Source organism: Medicago sativa, chromosome 1 (assembly GCF_051527215.1).
Source record: "Medicago sativa cultivar Bolivia chromosome 1, Bolivia_mono, whole genome shotgun sequence".
Lineage (NCBI taxonomy): Eukaryota > Viridiplantae > Streptophyta > Magnoliopsida > Fabales > Fabaceae > Medicago > Medicago sativa.
The window spans coordinates 54,824,956-54,841,265 of record NC_140749.1 but is presented as its reverse complement, the minus strand read 5'-3'; the positions used below and the strand labels follow the sequence as shown (position 1 = coordinate 54,841,265).

Genomic DNA, 16,310 nt, shown 5'->3' with positions numbered 1-16,310 from the left:
AATTAGAAGAGGATTCATAACAAATAGGTGCAGTAGACCAATTAGGGGAACTTAGAGGATTCGAAGGATCTGATCTCATCTTTCTCTCATATTTTCTTAACAAATCTTTATTTTATGTTTCTTGATTTAATTAAAATCAAACCAAATCTACTGCCTAGTGGCAAAACAAAATAAATTTTATACATCCTAATTATATAACGAAATTGAATTATTGAAGTTAAAAACAGTCCTCGTGGGATCGATATTTTTACTACTTCGATAGTATTTGGTGCACTTGCCAAACGTCTATCAGGTGTTTTGTGTGTTAATATTACCAAATTATTATTTGTTTGTACGTGTATTAAATTTGACTTTTCAAATTTCAGTAGTATTAATTTGGGGTATGTTTAGGAAAAAAGTAATAAATGTATCTAGTAATTTGAAAAGGAGTTTATATTTAGGGACAAAAATAAAGTCAAATGGGTGTTTAGATATAAGGACGTAGAGAGTATTATTTTTGGCTTAATTGCATAAATGGTCCCCAAAATAATTTGCAGTTTACATTTTGGTTCCATAAATTGTAAAACTCACGATTTGGCCCCTTGATTTTGCTCCGTCGGTCAAAAAGGTCCCCAACTGTAAACTTTAACCTCAAATGTCTATAGTGGACTAACATTAAATGTGGTCCACAATAGATCCTATTAATTATTTTAATTTAAACTGTTTGATATTTTTTTTTTAAAGTGGACCATTAAATTACACAGGTTATTATATCGAGCAGTGCTAAAGAACACGAATGAAATGTCGTGAAAATTCAAGAATGCAAATGTGTATAGCATGTATTGGTGAACAATCCGGATTTGGTGGAATAAAGGAGGTAGTGGTGCCAATTTTTTTTTTTTTGTATCAACTAGCCACATTTATCGGGAAAAATTCTGGATAATTTTTTCGGGATGTTTGGCATTTCCGTATTATATCATATGGTCATTCAACAACAACTAATTAATTCACCCTTTCTTCATCATCACATTCATCAACATTATCATCATCTTCATTATCTTTCCACAAAATCCAGAAACAACCCCAGGCAGAAAAAAAATTAAAACCCCAAAAAATCATAAATCAACACTTAAATCATAAATCAACACTTTCTAGCATAAGAAGGATTTTGCTTGGGATGAGATTGGTTTTGTGAGGACCCCTAACACGCAGGAAGCAGAATCACGCACCCTATCCATTTCTCTTATATTCTTTTTTTTTGCCCTTTCCTTTCCTTTCATTTCCTTCACTTTATTTCTAATTCCATTTTCCAATTACAGAAAGGAAAAGCCTCATATTAAAAACCTAGATATTTAATGGATTAATTTAGTTGGTAGGGTTTATTTATAAACAGAGGCAATTAATAGAAAAGTGGGTTGTTTATTAGAACATTGCTCTTTAGACCCTCTCCAATTGCTTACATATCGTTTAAAATGCTTCTGTTTTATTATTATTATTATTATTATTATTATTATTATTATTATTATTATTATTATTATTATTGTTGTTGTTGTTGTTGTTTTTTAGGGGAGAATATTATTATTGTTATTATTATTATTATTATTATTATTATTATTATTATTATTATTATTATTATTATTATTAAAAGTCGATGGGTTTCAAGGACTTATCATCTTTCAATGTTGTTATGCTTGGTAGCCTAGTGGAACGACTGTTTAAAGCTCGATATTTTCCACATATTGACTCCTTTGGATCCAAAATTGGCAAAAATATGAGCTACGTCTGGCATAGCATTTTTAGCGCAAAGAATGTGGTTCAACAAGGGGCTCGGTGGTGTATAGGTACAAGCAAAAGGGTTCCTTTGATGGAGCATCCATGGATACTAAATGGAGAGTGCATCACGACATCTCAGATGGGGAATGCACAATTTCGTTCTATTTGTGTTCAAAAGCTGATTAATCATACAATGAAGACTTGGAAAGAGCAGCTAGTTCATTACCTTTTTGATCCACCTACTACACTTTCAATTCTCAACACATCTTTTTCCTCTAGTCACAACATATGTGTTAGTTCGAAAGGAGAGAGGAATGGCAAGTATTATGTTTGTAGCGCTTATCGAATTTGCAGCGAAAATATCTGGAACACCTCTCACTTAATACGTTTGAACCATTGGAGATAAATATGGAACGTCAAAGCTCCCTTGAAGGTAAAGAATCTTGTTTGGAGGGTGTGTTGTGGGTGTTTCTCTACACGTGTACCAATGGTTAGTAGAGGAGTCACTTATCATACTTTGTGTGTTGTTCGTAATTAGGATTATGAAGATTACGTGCCTGCATTATTTACACGCTCCAAACTAGTATGGTGTGGCGCGACACCAATTTATGGAACATTATGGAGCACACTTTGAGTTTGTATGCTGAGCCAACTGACACAATGCCCCTTTTTTCATAACAATCTTGTGGAGTCTATGGAAGCGTAAGAATTTAAAGATGTGACAACAAGTGCCTAAGTAGTTGAAAGTTTTGTGCATATGTTAAAAGATTGGAAGCTCGCGCAGGAGGTGAGAACAAGTGCCAAGACAGCTGAAGCACAACCTCAACTACAACCAAGCCATGCTCACACTCAAACATTTTTTTTTTACAACAAAATTATAATGAAACATTAACTTCAATAATAAAAATAAGTAAGAGAATTTCTGAAACAATACAATAAAACCTCAAATATATTAAAAATTAACACGAAGTCTTATAAGGATGTCAAACTATAAAATAGCTAAAAATTACAACCCAAGAGTATCATAATTGAATTTATTTTCAATGAGATAGTAAATCTAATATAAACTCCAATAATAGCCACAAGCCTATGATGGGAAGAAGAGCAAGTTTGCTACCCCTCACTCTTTCAACTTTCAATGTTTCTTTATGTTTGTCCTCAGAAGAACTTTCTTGAGATGATTTGTCTACTTGTTCATTGAAACTCTTCCATTCATCTACTTCTTTCTGATATTATATGCTACATTGTAGATTATGGAATACTCTCTATAACTTTGTGCTTATTGAGGCCTTAATGTGTATCCCTGCGCACATAGACATGTGATTATTGCTCTGATGGAGAAAAGAATGACCACAATATTGCTTATTTCTAAAACTAAATATAAATAAACACAACCAAATATAAACACACATGTTAACTGTATAAATCAACTCCACCAGGCTCTACCTTAAACTAAATTTTCACCAAATCGAAAGCTGAAACCTGTTAAATTTCATATGAATAATATTTTAGCTCATTGTGGTTCATAGTTCTTCTGAAACTTGTTAAGTTTGAAAATATGAAACCTTATCTAGATTTTATAAACCTCATTTTGCCCATCACTTTGCCAAGTCATAGTTCAGTTTCTATAAAGCATGTGTGCATGACTATAATTTACACTTCTGTCGTAGTTTTTTAAGACTGTTTCCTCTAGAAGAATTTCACATCCCTGAACACAATATTTGCATGTATTTAAAGCTTTGATATTATTCTATGTCAATCAAATAATTTTCCTCTCTATGTTGTTTTCTTTGAAGCATTTTCCACTATAAAATATGTACATATATTTCCCTCGTGTCTTTTTCATACTTACCCAGGAACTAAAGAACGAGCTATAAATATAAAAAAAAAGGTATGCTAGTGCAATATTTGCTTATTTTGCCAATGACAGATATTAAGAAGAAGAAAAAATTTAGGTTTGACCATGAAGGAAAGAGAAACTACTTCTGAATCCGACTAAGGCAAAAAAAAAAAATATTGGTCATTAGGAGGTAAAATAAATTTCCACTTCAAGATGATATACCACAAATCTAATCAAACATGTCTATGGCTAACCATGTAACAATTAACACCCTTTTCTACAGCCTATTACCATGCAAACTGCATTTTTTTTTCTTAAAGTCCTTTCTTTGAAAACTCTAAGTTGTAATTGTAGCACTATTTAGGGTCATGACATGATTTAGTTTTGATGTTTTTTATACTCTTAAGAATTAAGATATTAAAAATTCATTTAATTGATCATGTGTAGATCATTAATTTGAAGCTAATTTTGCTTCCTGGTTTAAAACAGAAATCACAATCACCAAGTTATTAGAATCCACTGAAATTTGAGAACAGAACATTCTATTTCATTTAAATAAATTAGTGACTATGATCAAATTTTTGAAGAAGTTCTCTGAGTCAAAGTCGGATAGTTGTGAACTTAATCAACATGCATAAACTCACCAGACTAATTTACCATGTACCATATAAAACAATTCCAAGCAGTGAACACAACATGCAATAAAACAGAATCAAGTTACATATGCATAAATAGCCGCGAATTACACAAACAAAGTTGTCAATATTTCTGATAAACATATTGCAAATAGCTTACCAATAAACATAAACATTTCATGACATTAAATCAGCTTGTGTGGCATACTGTGTCATGCTACAAATTCAGACACCCAATAGTTCATAATACAACCCAAGTATTAATATCCATAAAACAATGAAGGAGAAAATTTGACTACCTCGCTCCTCTTGTTTGTGCTACCTTCTTAAGCTTGCTCATTGTCACTGGGGAGTGAAAGCAGAGTCTCTGTATACATAGCCAGTCGGAATGCATGTTGTGAAGATTCACTATAATAGTTATGCCCTAGAAACTCTCCTTTGTCATCATATCTCACCAACCCACTAGGTCTATTTGTTCCAACAATATCACCACTTTTCGTACAACATACAAGGGAAATGTGAGAAATGGTATCCAAATCAAGAACAAGAGTTTTAGTCCAAGATGACTTCACTTTGTATTCTTTCATCACCCATATATCAACTTTATCCTCGTCCCCCCAAACCCATAGACTGAGAAATCCTCTAAATACCCATAAACTACAAATTTTCAAACGACCAATATCATCTGGGAGAGGAATCTCTACAAACTTTCTTTCCATTAAATCAAAGGCAACAACAAGATGGTCACCTGTAACAGGACAAATAGCCAACCAGTGAATAGCCCCATTGAAGACCGACTCTACCACAGTATAAGCAAAGTGAGTAAGATTATCACAAAAAGGCAAATGTGTAGGACCCACAATTTCGTTCCACACATTAGCTCTCAAAGAGAAAATCCCAATGTGAGATAGCACATCATCTGAGTTTTGAATAAAATGATAGAATACTAAAACCACCAAGTAATCATCTGTTGACTCGTCATACCCAAAGCCATAAAAAGGTATACTTGAATGATTAGGCCAAGACGGAGGCGAAGGTATTTGTCTATGAACTCCGGTGGATGGATTCCATAAACACATGATTGGAAAAGATTCCACCAATATAAACCCTCTACATGAACCTCTAACTTTAAGATGAAACTCAGATTTAGGAAGCGAAAAATTAGGGTTCAGTAGAACAGGAGCAGAATCAGCGGTGAATAATGAATCTAAAGCTATAGATCGAAATTGAGGAGCTTCTGTTACAAACAGTTCTTTTACGAACAGAATTCGACGAGTGTGTGTTACAGCAGTGATCTGAAACTGTGAATTTGCAAAACTAGGATTTGAGATAAGAGAAAACCAAGACTTGCAAACACATTTGAAACGAATAAGAGACTTCACCGGTAACCTCAGTAGGATTTGGGTGATTAATTATTATTAGAGAGTTTAATGGATGTGAAATAGTTTTAGATCATCGTGCAATAAATACTCAACATCTTCTCGCGTAAATCGTCGATCGCCATCGTCATCTCATTATATCATCTCATTATATTAGAGTAATATTTGCTTCCATATGTGTTTTTCATATTGTTTCTAACCAAACAACATTTTCTCAAATTCACAATTTTATCAAAGTTTGTTATATCCACCAAAAGTGTATTTTTAGTTAAAACCATACAAAAATAAATAAATAAACAAATAAAGAAATGCACATATGTTTTGTCCATTCAAATTACATGTAAATCCACTCCCTTTGCTGCACTGACGCTCCTAATTGAATGTGTATTTCGAAGTCCGGCATGACACTTAGGATTACATTGAATTATGTTATTTTCTCAAAATTTTATTGGTGTTGATGTGTACGTATCTAGTGTCTCAATTTGTACTTCATAGTTCACTCCCTAAGATGAATAAGTGGAGAATCAATGTGACCTTTGCATGTAGCAACGTCTCTGCATACTAGACTTTATTTATCTTTTTGCTACATTAATCGTGACACTCCCATTTTTTAAAAACATGAATCATTCACTTCTCTCAAAATTTTCTTCTCTCAGCATCTTAGAAAACTCTTAAATTTCTTCATGAGATAAGAAACATTGATTGGGTGAATTTCTTTGTAAGTTATTTGGGTTTTTTCAAGTTGTAAACTACGGGTACTAATTATGTACTTCATGGAAAGATTCTCTCTTTCACCACTAAGGGATTTAGTGTTTTTTCTGCTTCAATAGTTTTCATGCTTGGTTGAAAGCTTTACTAGGATTATGGAGAATCAAGGGTGTTGGTTGGTCAAAGAATCAATGTTCGTGCAAGACCAACAAGGTTGGGTACAAGAATTATCTCTAATTGGCAAGATATTGAAGGTTTTGAAGTTCTAGGTGTTAAGATTCATTTTTTTTAAAGGTGTTAAGACTTAAGATTCATAGTTGAAGGAATTCTTGCTTGTAATCATGGTAACAAATATTTGATGTGCAATAATGGAAGAAACTTCATTGCTCATTGCAACAGGAGTGGATGTTGGTTGTATCCAAGGACGGTATAACCGAACCAGTATAAACTCGAGCGTTCTTTTCTCTTTATCTCAACTCTTTCGATAATAGTAATGAGCATTAATTTTACTGTGTTGTATGAAGAAGAAATTTGAATTTCTTTCAATTATTTTCCGATCCTCCAAACGTCAAGAATCTTGTTCAAAGATTTTATCTTTTTCAAAAGGGTTTTATATGTCCTTCAAATATAGCATTGATTTGCTCTTCAATTCTTTCAATATTATGAACTTGTAAATAAAAATGAGAGGAAAAGAATGACGGTGGTGTAGTTTCCTAAACTTGTCTACTATTAAAAATTGACCTGCTTGAAAACTTATCGTTGAAGCAGAATGCACCTTTGGGGAAACATATTTGTTTTTTTCTTACAGAGTAGTGTAAGAGCAGGAAACTTTTCTTCTTGGGTTAATTTTCAGCCATTACTAAAGGTGGGCAAAAAAACCAAAAACTGAACCGAACTGCTGAACCGAACTACTATTGAACTGAACTACTATGTAAAAGTTATGAACTGATCCATGCTTAAAGGAGCAGTTATTAACTGAACTGAACCTTCGTGATAAAAAAAACCAAAACAGTGGAGTTCAATCATTCATACTTTCTTCACCAAATTGCTTTAATCATTCATCCACTATTAAGCTTAAAATTAACGGTAACAAATTCGATAACCGCTTCAAGCTCCGTAACGGAAGAGATTGAAATCCACTGCTTCTATGATGCATAATTTCATAGAAGTCTATTATGAACTAATAATAAAAAACCAAAACTGTGGATTTCAATCATTCATACTTTCTTCAACAAATTGCTTCAATCATTCATCCACACTATTATGCTTAAAATTAACAGTAAAATCATTCACTCACCATTTTATTGTTACTGACAGACTTCAACCATTCATCCACTGTTAAGCTGTTTTAATCCACTATTAAGCTGTTTTATTAGTTCATAACTGATTGAAATCCACTGCTTCGATAATGCATAATTTGGTTTGAATACTGTTACATAAAGAACTTCCCTCAGTTTATGATTTCTTTTTGTTTGGTTCTTATTTTTCAGATGTTTACTTTATGTGGGAACAGTTAAGTTTTTTTTTTTTTTTAAACAAAACAGTTCACCAGTTTTAAGACTGGTTCAGTTCGGTTCGAATTGATTCCTTATAACTCAGTTCAGTTCGAATACAGTTTTGGTTCTGAACCAAACTTTGCCCGTCCCGTCCATTACCCTCTCCATGATTTCCCTCCTTTTCATCATAAAACATTTTCACTCAATAAAACATAAAATACTCTATTCCTCTCATTTCTCATCCGAAAGCATTTAACATGAAACATAATCACTGATTCAATACAAAGCACTTAAGTGAATTTGTCTAAGTGTTTTGTGTTGAAGATGGTATACGGGAATTGGAAAAAGGAAATCATAGAAGAGTTTTCTTCTCCACCTTGGCTACACAAGAATGGATCAGTAAGAGAGATCAACGAATGGGAACAGTTTTAGCCAAATTAAAAAAAAAAAAAAAACTCTTTGAATGCACCGCAACGGAATGATGTTTCATATATCTATCATAAGTAACAAAAGGGGGCCATGCCTTTCACACCATTCACATATAGAGAACCAAACCGGGTTATATAAACACAATAAAACTTCTACGTTGAAGCACTATCTCACATACGTTTTAGATCGTATTCAACTTCCTTGATTGTATGTTGCAATTCCTCCAATTTCTGCATAATTTCATCAACGTGAGAATTTCATTAAACAAAATGATGATTTCTATAGGATATTGAAATGATAATAAAATATGGTATTTTTTTTCTTCACTGAATTCAAATAGTTTCAACTTAAGTTGGTCCATCACTATATCATTAATTTTCTTATTTCATCAATTTTGTCATCTCAAATAAAGTTTCAAGACAAAGTTGATTGACATTATCTATAACATTTGGTGCGAATGAAGTGCATATTTGATAAATTATTGTCACCTTTACAATGTCTTGGTACTGTCTTGCAATGTCGTCAAAGTGAGGATCGACACCCTGGTACTCACGCAAACGAGTAGCCTGGTACACACACATGATGAATTATCAACATAATGGAGTAAAATACAATTGTAATGATATCAACCATAAATTAGTAGTACATTGTTGGTATGTAACTACTACTAAAACCATATTCTAAAAATTATTTCAATGCTAGAGCAAAAAATTAGATTATGTCTCAGATATTGCCATTGTGAACTTGGTCCTTGAAGTTAACAAAATTTCAAAATGATCTATGAATTTGAAAATTCTCAATCAAGGACTAAATTTACTAATCCAAAAGAACTAATATGATCGAAGAAATTCAATTTAGTGAATATTTTGAAATATTAATAATTTTAGGTACTAAATTGACAGTGTTCTATAATTTTAAATTTTCAATGACTAAGTTGATGATTCACTCATTTCGATTCCCAAATCTCTTATGTTGTTGCGATATCCATCAAAATACTCTCAACTCCATCATATCAGAAATAAATAAACAATGCATTATTCATATTTATCAAGGTGGAAAATCTATAAATGAAAAGGACTTTACTAAAAAGACATCAATAGATAACGAATGACAAGATTCTCTATACAGGGATGACAAGTTCTGAGCTAATGCAACAACTCATGTCTCACTAGTCACATTTTCATCCTGTGAAGAGCCTAATTCACGTCTTATGTCATCCAAATGCAAAAACATGCACATGGAAACATGGAAACATACCGCCTTATTATATACAATGGAAGCGTCTTCAGTAGCCTCGATGAGATACCTCCTAAAATTAAAAGGAAATGGGTGATTAAAATTAAATCAGGAACTGTATACAGAGTTGCAGACATTTCATCTTTCATACCTAATCTTATGAAGCGCAGGTATAGACTCGTTAGTGTAAGTTCCGTGGAGGAGCTGATGTTCTAAAGCCCTGACATGCAATTGCAGATATCAAAATTATTAGATAACAGTACCTGGCAAAACTAACAAAGTGGGAAATTGACGATAATATAATTGATGTACATAAGTTACACAATTATGTAAGTAAACCAGAAAATATTCGGACTAGTGATCTGACTACCATTTTCGCCATAGTTACAGAAATTATGCTTTCCACGTAGCATCAAAGTGGGAGGTACATTGTTAGGACCCAGTATGAGAGGGTGTTTTAAATAATTAGTAGGTAGTTAATTAGGTTTAAGTAGATTATTAGTGAGTGGTCCATTAGGATTAGGATTAAATAGTAAGAGGTCCATTATGGTTAAATACTAGAATGTTCTCTTTATTTGTGTATAAAAGGGAATTCTTAGGAGTTTTAGAATAGGATGGAATAAGTTTTCTGTTTAGGCCCAAAGAAGGATTCCTCTCTGAGTTAGGTCGGAGCTTTGCTTTGGGAGTAGTTAGAGAAATTATCTCTTCTACTATTTTACTATTTTCATTCGTATGAATAAAGCACCCTATTTTCCTTAATTACCATCTGTTTCATCTTCATTCTTTGCTGTGTTATTGTGGTGTTCAATTATAGGATCCTTTGGTTCCTATCATACATAAACAAGTTTCATGTGGCACTCACAAAAAAGAACTTAGTTAAATTAGTAAACATGTCATCTTAATTTAGGAAGAATTAATTTCAAGAATTATGCTTTTAAGTTTCATATTCAACCCATGCTATTTACCACACAGCTCAATCCAATTTTTTTGTTAGTTTCAATGAAGGAAGAGCGGACTGCTATACAGCTCGCGTGTGACGGCTGCTGCAATTGCAGTCAACACGATCAAAGGAAGAACAGCAAACAGAACAACAGATTTATCATGTACAGTGTTGGCAGCCACCAGATGAAGAATACATCAAATGCAATATCGATGCAGCACTGTTAAGTGACCAAGGCTGCTTTGGTGTTGGTATGTGTCTAAGGAACTCTCGAGGCTATTTTATTAAAGCTTTAACTAAGTGGTATGAGAGTGTTCCTCCTCGTTCTCCTCCTTTAGGTGCAGAGGCATTGGGCTTAAGGGATGCTATTTCATGGCTTGGTCAATTGGGTTTATCAAAAGTGCATATTGAGCTAGATTGTAAGCTAGTGGTAGACAGCATTATTGATAACCATTCTGAATTTGGCAACATTATGGCTACATGTAAAGTTATGTTACAATAAAGTCCAAACTTTAAGATAAGTTTTGTCAGGAGGCAAGCAAATTTTGTCGCTTATAGCTTAGCAAGGGCGTCAAAGTTGTATGCTCATCACCAAGTGTTTGATATGATTCCATCTTGTATTACTACTATTGTGATGAATAAAATAATGAGTTTCTTTTGGTCAAATTTTTTTTTTCACTATCCATGTTACTTAAAAATATGCAGTTTGACCAAAGTGACAAAAAAAAACTCGAACCAAGTTACTGTTTAAATAAGCAAAAATTATAAAAACACGTTTTTATTTTGCCATTGACCTGGTGGCCAACAAATACTCAAATAAAAACACAAAGGATAGGAAGAAATGTGGTGACCCGGGTTCGAACGCAGGATTCCACATAAAATGTCCTCACGGCCAAACCACTAGGCTGTAACAATGGGGACATATTGGTTTAAGAGCATAATTAGGTATTTAGTGTCTCAAGCTGGTCTTCCATTATACATGAAATCTTCACAAAATCTATTAACTACCAATGTGCATGTATAAAATCCAAACTAACATACAGCATAAATTTTAGAACCAAAATCACTTTTCCTTTCTGTTATATTAATCATTTAAGTAAACGCGCCCATTTAGGAATTTTAAACACCCTGTGAAAAAATATAAGCAAAATTGTCTACCTACCAAAAGAATGCCTCCTGCGTTGTGTTATGGGCCCTCACTATTTTGAAGTTTGAAAAGATAACGATATTTTAATGTAGAAGAACGATGAAAAATTTAAGGTAACCGATAACAAACCTCAATTTCAAATTCATGGTATCACATCTTTTACATAGCCATGTTTTCTGCAACTCATCCTACAAATACATGGGGAAGTCAAGTCAAGATGTGTCCTTAGCTATCAAAATAGTGAAGTTTAGTGAATAGTAAATTCTCACATATTTATGTTGGTGATCCAACTTCAAATCTTTCACAAGTTTAATGAGTACCCCAAGTATTTGCTCCAATACCTGATTAAGAGTATTGACATTAACTATCTACATTATACACCATATAATATAGAGACCAAAAAAGAAATATGATGTATATTCATAACAAATCACACATGCAATCTCTCTCTCTCTCTCTCTCTCTCTCTCTCTCTCTCACATGCACACACATATAGATTCGGTGTTTCAATTTTAAGAAATGTTTGTGGTAGCAAGAGAGATGGTTCTTGTACCAAATTCATATGCACTTACATTATAATATTCAGCGAATTTTCTATCAGCAGAATAAAGGTCATCCCTCAGCGCTGCTTCTTCTCTTTCGATCTCCTCAATTAACAACTTCACCCTGGTAAATTAATAAATATAAGAGAAGAAACTTTAGTATGCAGATATATTTCTAGTGTGACATACAATTACCAAAGCATGCTTTTTACACATTAGTGCTCTGCTACTTTATTAAAGAAGCAAAAGACATAAGCAATGGCATATATTTTAAAAATACCCGTCTTGTGGACATGAAGAAACAAAATATTTAATAAATATTGATCCGTATGACTTAAACACGAAAATTAAAGGAAGTCTTGAATATATTAGTCACATCAGTTGAATTGGTCATTTTCATCAATACACACTAATCTGAAATTGTATGACTAAAAGTATGACATCATCAAAACATATAGACATCATTTAGTCAGTCATTAAATTAGAGTTGGATATCTATACAGAGAATAACATGTCTCAACTCTTCAAGTCAAAAGATCGAAACCAGGTAGTAGCCTGTTAGCCCTTAAATATATATTTGTTATGTAGAAGCCCTAGGCTGCATACTTTACTCTTCAATCCAATTAAAAAATAGAAAGTGGACCCTTTAAGTTACAAATTACAATTGAATGAGAATTTCCTGAACCTTCTATCCCCCCCAAAAAAAAAAAAATTAAATTTTCAAAATATTAAAAGAATTAGGCTACTTGAATAAGCTCAAACCTTTCTGGAAGCCGTGAAGTTGAACTTTGATTTCCAGATGATGATGATTCTGAATCAAGAAACAAGGTATCAGCTAGTAGAATAGAACCAAATTATAAATCAAAGGAAATCGCCAACTCACCATTATGTCCCCATATTATATCAGAAATATGCAATTCACACTTACCGTTGTCATCCAACACAAAGGCATCTGATAACTTATCACATTTCAATTTCAAGCGACCATCTACCTCACGTGCGAGAGACATACGATATTCTGTCATATCCTAGCAATATTGTTGGGTCAATAATGAAAAACATAACCAAGCTAATCACATGAAAATAAAATAAAAAACTATCATAGAAAAAATATGCTAACAAGCTGACTTCCATATATACTGATTTGCATATTATAATTATACCACAGATAACGGTGTTTGCTGACGCTGAGTTTGCCATAAATAAGCCGGTGTAATTCCAAGAAAACGATTGGGAACACCACCAACTCCAGGTTCCACTGGATCCATAGAAGCCAGAGAATAATTAACCCCACTAACAGAACTGCTTGGAGTGGTATAATTAGAAGAGTTTATGCTTGAGTTGACCACGCCACTGGTGCTAGCACTGTCAAGGGAGCTTCGAGACGCTACACTTAGCTTTTCAATTTCATCATCGTGAACTTCTCCATCTTTTGAAATAAGAGGAAGTCTCAATCGTTGAGCCGCTTCAGCAACAATCATTTGATGTTCTAATGTCTGATAAACCTGACAAGATATAGACATTTCATTTAAATCAATGTCAATCGTTACCCAAAAATGCATTTAATCACATAATGCATAAATATGAAAAGCATGAAATATTAAGAATCAAGATAAAAAAGAGATAACAGGACATATTCTAACCAAATATACAGAAATATGATATATGTAATTCTATATGAAATACATTCACAGTCCTCTCTCTAAGGAAACTACCTAAGAAACGGATCTTTTTCAATACTGAGTGATGTAGACCTGCATGAAATTTTCCTTATTTTAGTTAAACCCTCTGCTGATAACAATGAATAGTTTCTGTAAGCACAAGGATAGACCAACTCCTTCCAGTGTAGGGAATACGACCCATAGTCACATAATTCGTGTAATCAAGGGACAATTGCGAATTGGTACGTGAGTACCGAATTCGGGTACTTCGGCGTATTGGTACGCACAAACCAGCGAACCAAGCGTACCAAAGCATGGTTACCGCTGATTGGTTGAAAAAAAGGTTTAGACTACAAAGTAAATATAAAATGAATCACCATGAGTTGAGGACTGAGTGAGAAGAACATGAACAAAGAGTGGAGAGTGAGAAACTTGATAGAAGAAATTAGGTAAAAAAAAATACTTTTTTTTATAGCTCACTATATTTATTTAGGTATTATTACTACTACGAACCGGAGCGTACCGAAGCTGTATACCCCTATACGTACCGAATTCTTCTCCTGTCGCGTACCGCGAACCCGTACCCGTACCGCGTACCGGAACGAACCGCGAATTATGTGACTATGATACGACCAGGTCAACATATTAGACTCCAACATATTTGAAACAAATCAAATCAGTGCTCAATTGTCAAGACGAAACGGGGTAGAGGTAATATGTTTACACCAACACCTAACTTTTAAGACCCAATAGAGCACTCAGGTAGGTAATAATCTCTGGAAGTTCTATCCACCTATAGTAAACTGAACAGGATCAATAGGTACAATTTTTTCGGGAAATGGAATTCCTCAACTTCTGCTAAGAAAATTGGAGTATATACTCTATAGCGACATGTTTCTCATTATAAATGGAAGTCTCTTGATTCGGGCCAATTTAATTTCAGGAAACGCCCATTACATTAATCTTTCTGCTTCGCAATTCCGTAACATCTAAATTAAAATCCACCCACTATATTCATTATTATGCAGCTCAAGTCTCACTTCCCTACATGTAACCTATGATGTAAGGTATGCCTTTAAGATATAATAATGCATTTTCATGTTCATGACTCAAATTAAGTACCAAAACCAACAACATTCTCACACAGGTGTCATATTTGTTTCAAAATAAAACTAACTTTCCAGAAATAATATGTCAAAACCTGAGGAGAGTTCCTTAGTCCAAACTGCGGATAAAGACCGCCAGTATCTCTAATTCCACCGATGCTAGACACAGAAATGGCTTGATTATAGTCTTCTACCATTGCAATAGCCTCAGAATAAATAGCCTGCAACCAAATCGACAACATCAAAAATATAAATCACTAAAATAAGAATGGCATTCACACTCCACTTAAGTCCTATGAAGCACGTACACTCCTCGGGTTAGGTGTGTCTCAGTATCGGACACATGTCGTGTCCGACACCGTCATGACACCATGTAATTACACTGAATTATGTCATTTTATCAAATTATTAGCGGTGTGGGCGTGTCTGGTGTCCATATTCGTGCTTCATAGCACTTAACTAATCAATACATACATACCATGGCTTCTAGGTAACGAAGTCTTTCCCTACACATTTCCTCTCTAGCCTGCAAATCAAACACCAAATTTCATGACCCATTTCCTCAGAATATTCTCCATCAGGAGCCAAGCAGTGGCGTTCTAGCTGATCGATGATTTGGGATACATCGCTGGGGAGGTTTTGACTGTGTAAATAAATATTCCAAAAAATATTCCACCAAAAAATATTCCCTCTCTTTTTCGTGCCCTTTTCTTCAAGTAAATAAATATTCCAAAAAATATATTTATTAGATTTAATAACAAAGTAATTTAAGTATTTTGGGTTTAAGGATTAACAAAGCTCCACCAAAAACAGTTCAATTTAAAACTGTTTTTTTTTTTGAAGGATGTTCAATTTAAAACTGTTGTATTTAGTGATTTTGTGCGATGTTTATTTTTTTTTTTGTCGACTTTATGTGAAGTTTTCTTTTCTGTGTTATTGTGATTGTTGTTCAATCAAAATTGTCATATCAGTTTTGATTTATCGTAGATTCAATCAATAATTTGTGTGTAGTCAATATTATGGATTTGAAAACATAGATATTTTTTTTAAGATATTTTAAACATTTGAATATAATCATATTTTTAAGCTTATGTGTTTTTCTGTTTTACGCTATTAACACTAACTTGTGAGTTTGTTAGAAAATTTATTCTTTCTGCTTCTAGTGGATTTATATTTTTTTAAGCGTTTAACAAATTTATTAATACTGAACTATCATTAGAGGTTAATGCAAAACTAATTTAATCAGATCAAGATTATGTTTGGAATGGCGTTTACTTTTTCAAATTAACGGTCAGAAATCACGTTGAGCTAGAAGCTTAGTTTTCTAGCTTCTTCATTTCCACGATGGGCATGCTTTGAGACGTGTGTTTGGCTGCCCCACCCCCAAACCAAACATGTACCAAGTGGATCCAGATTTGCTATCTTTAGGACGTGAGAAA

General features: G+C 33.5%; 3 protein-coding genes across 3 annotated transcripts in view; all 3 read right to left on the bottom strand.

Moving 5' to 3' along the window:
* The window catches only part of LOC146955464 (putative fructokinase-7), a 78,016-nt gene that overhangs the window by 36,512 nt on the left and 25,194 nt on the right, over nt 1-16,310 (bottom strand). The window lies entirely within an intron of this gene.
* Nucleotides 2,672-5,731, bottom strand: LOC146955471 (F-box/kelch-repeat protein At3g23880-like). Its single transcript, XM_085748544.1, has 3 exons — nt 5,703-5,731; nt 4,388-5,616; nt 2,672-3,055 (listed from the first exon to the last, which is right to left on the bottom strand). The coding sequence occupies exons 1-2, from the start codon at nt 5,729-5,731 to the stop codon at nt 4,554-4,556; spliced, it is 1,092 nt and encodes a 363-aa protein (XP_085604670.1). The 3' UTR covers nt 2,672-3,055; nt 4,388-4,553.
* On the bottom strand, nt 8,269-15,391 carry LOC146955470 (AUGMIN subunit 4-like). Its single transcript, XM_085721725.1, has 12 exons — nt 15,350-15,391; nt 14,967-15,092; nt 13,268-13,609; nt 13,033-13,132; nt 12,867-12,915; nt 12,135-12,228; nt 11,832-11,903; nt 11,692-11,750; nt 9,627-9,695; nt 9,497-9,548; nt 8,728-8,805; nt 8,269-8,469 (listed from the first exon to the last, which is right to left on the bottom strand). Exons 1-12 carry the CDS (start codon nt 15,383-15,385, stop codon nt 8,410-8,412), a joined length of 1,137 nt encoding a protein of 378 aa, XP_085577851.1. The 5' UTR covers nt 15,386-15,391; the 3' UTR covers nt 8,269-8,409.

Coding starts and splice junctions, on each gene's coding strand:
- LOC146955471 (XM_085748544.1), bottom strand. CDS start 5,731: ATGGCGATCGACGATTTACGCGAGAAGAT. Junction 5,617..5,702: donor GACGATTTACGCGAGAAGAT/GTTGAGTATTTA, acceptor AATCCTACTGAG/GTTACCGGTGAAGTCTCTTA.
- LOC146955470 (XM_085721725.1), bottom strand. CDS start 15,385: ATGTGTAGGGAAAGACTTCGTTACCTAGAAGCCATG. Junction 12,916..13,032: donor CTTTGTGTTGGATGACAACG/GTAAGTGTGAAT, acceptor TTCTTGATTCAG/AATCATCATCATCTGGAAAT. Junction 8,470..8,727: donor AGTACCAAGACATTGTAAAG/GTGACAATAATT, acceptor GAAATTATGCAG/AAATTGGAGGAATTGCAACA.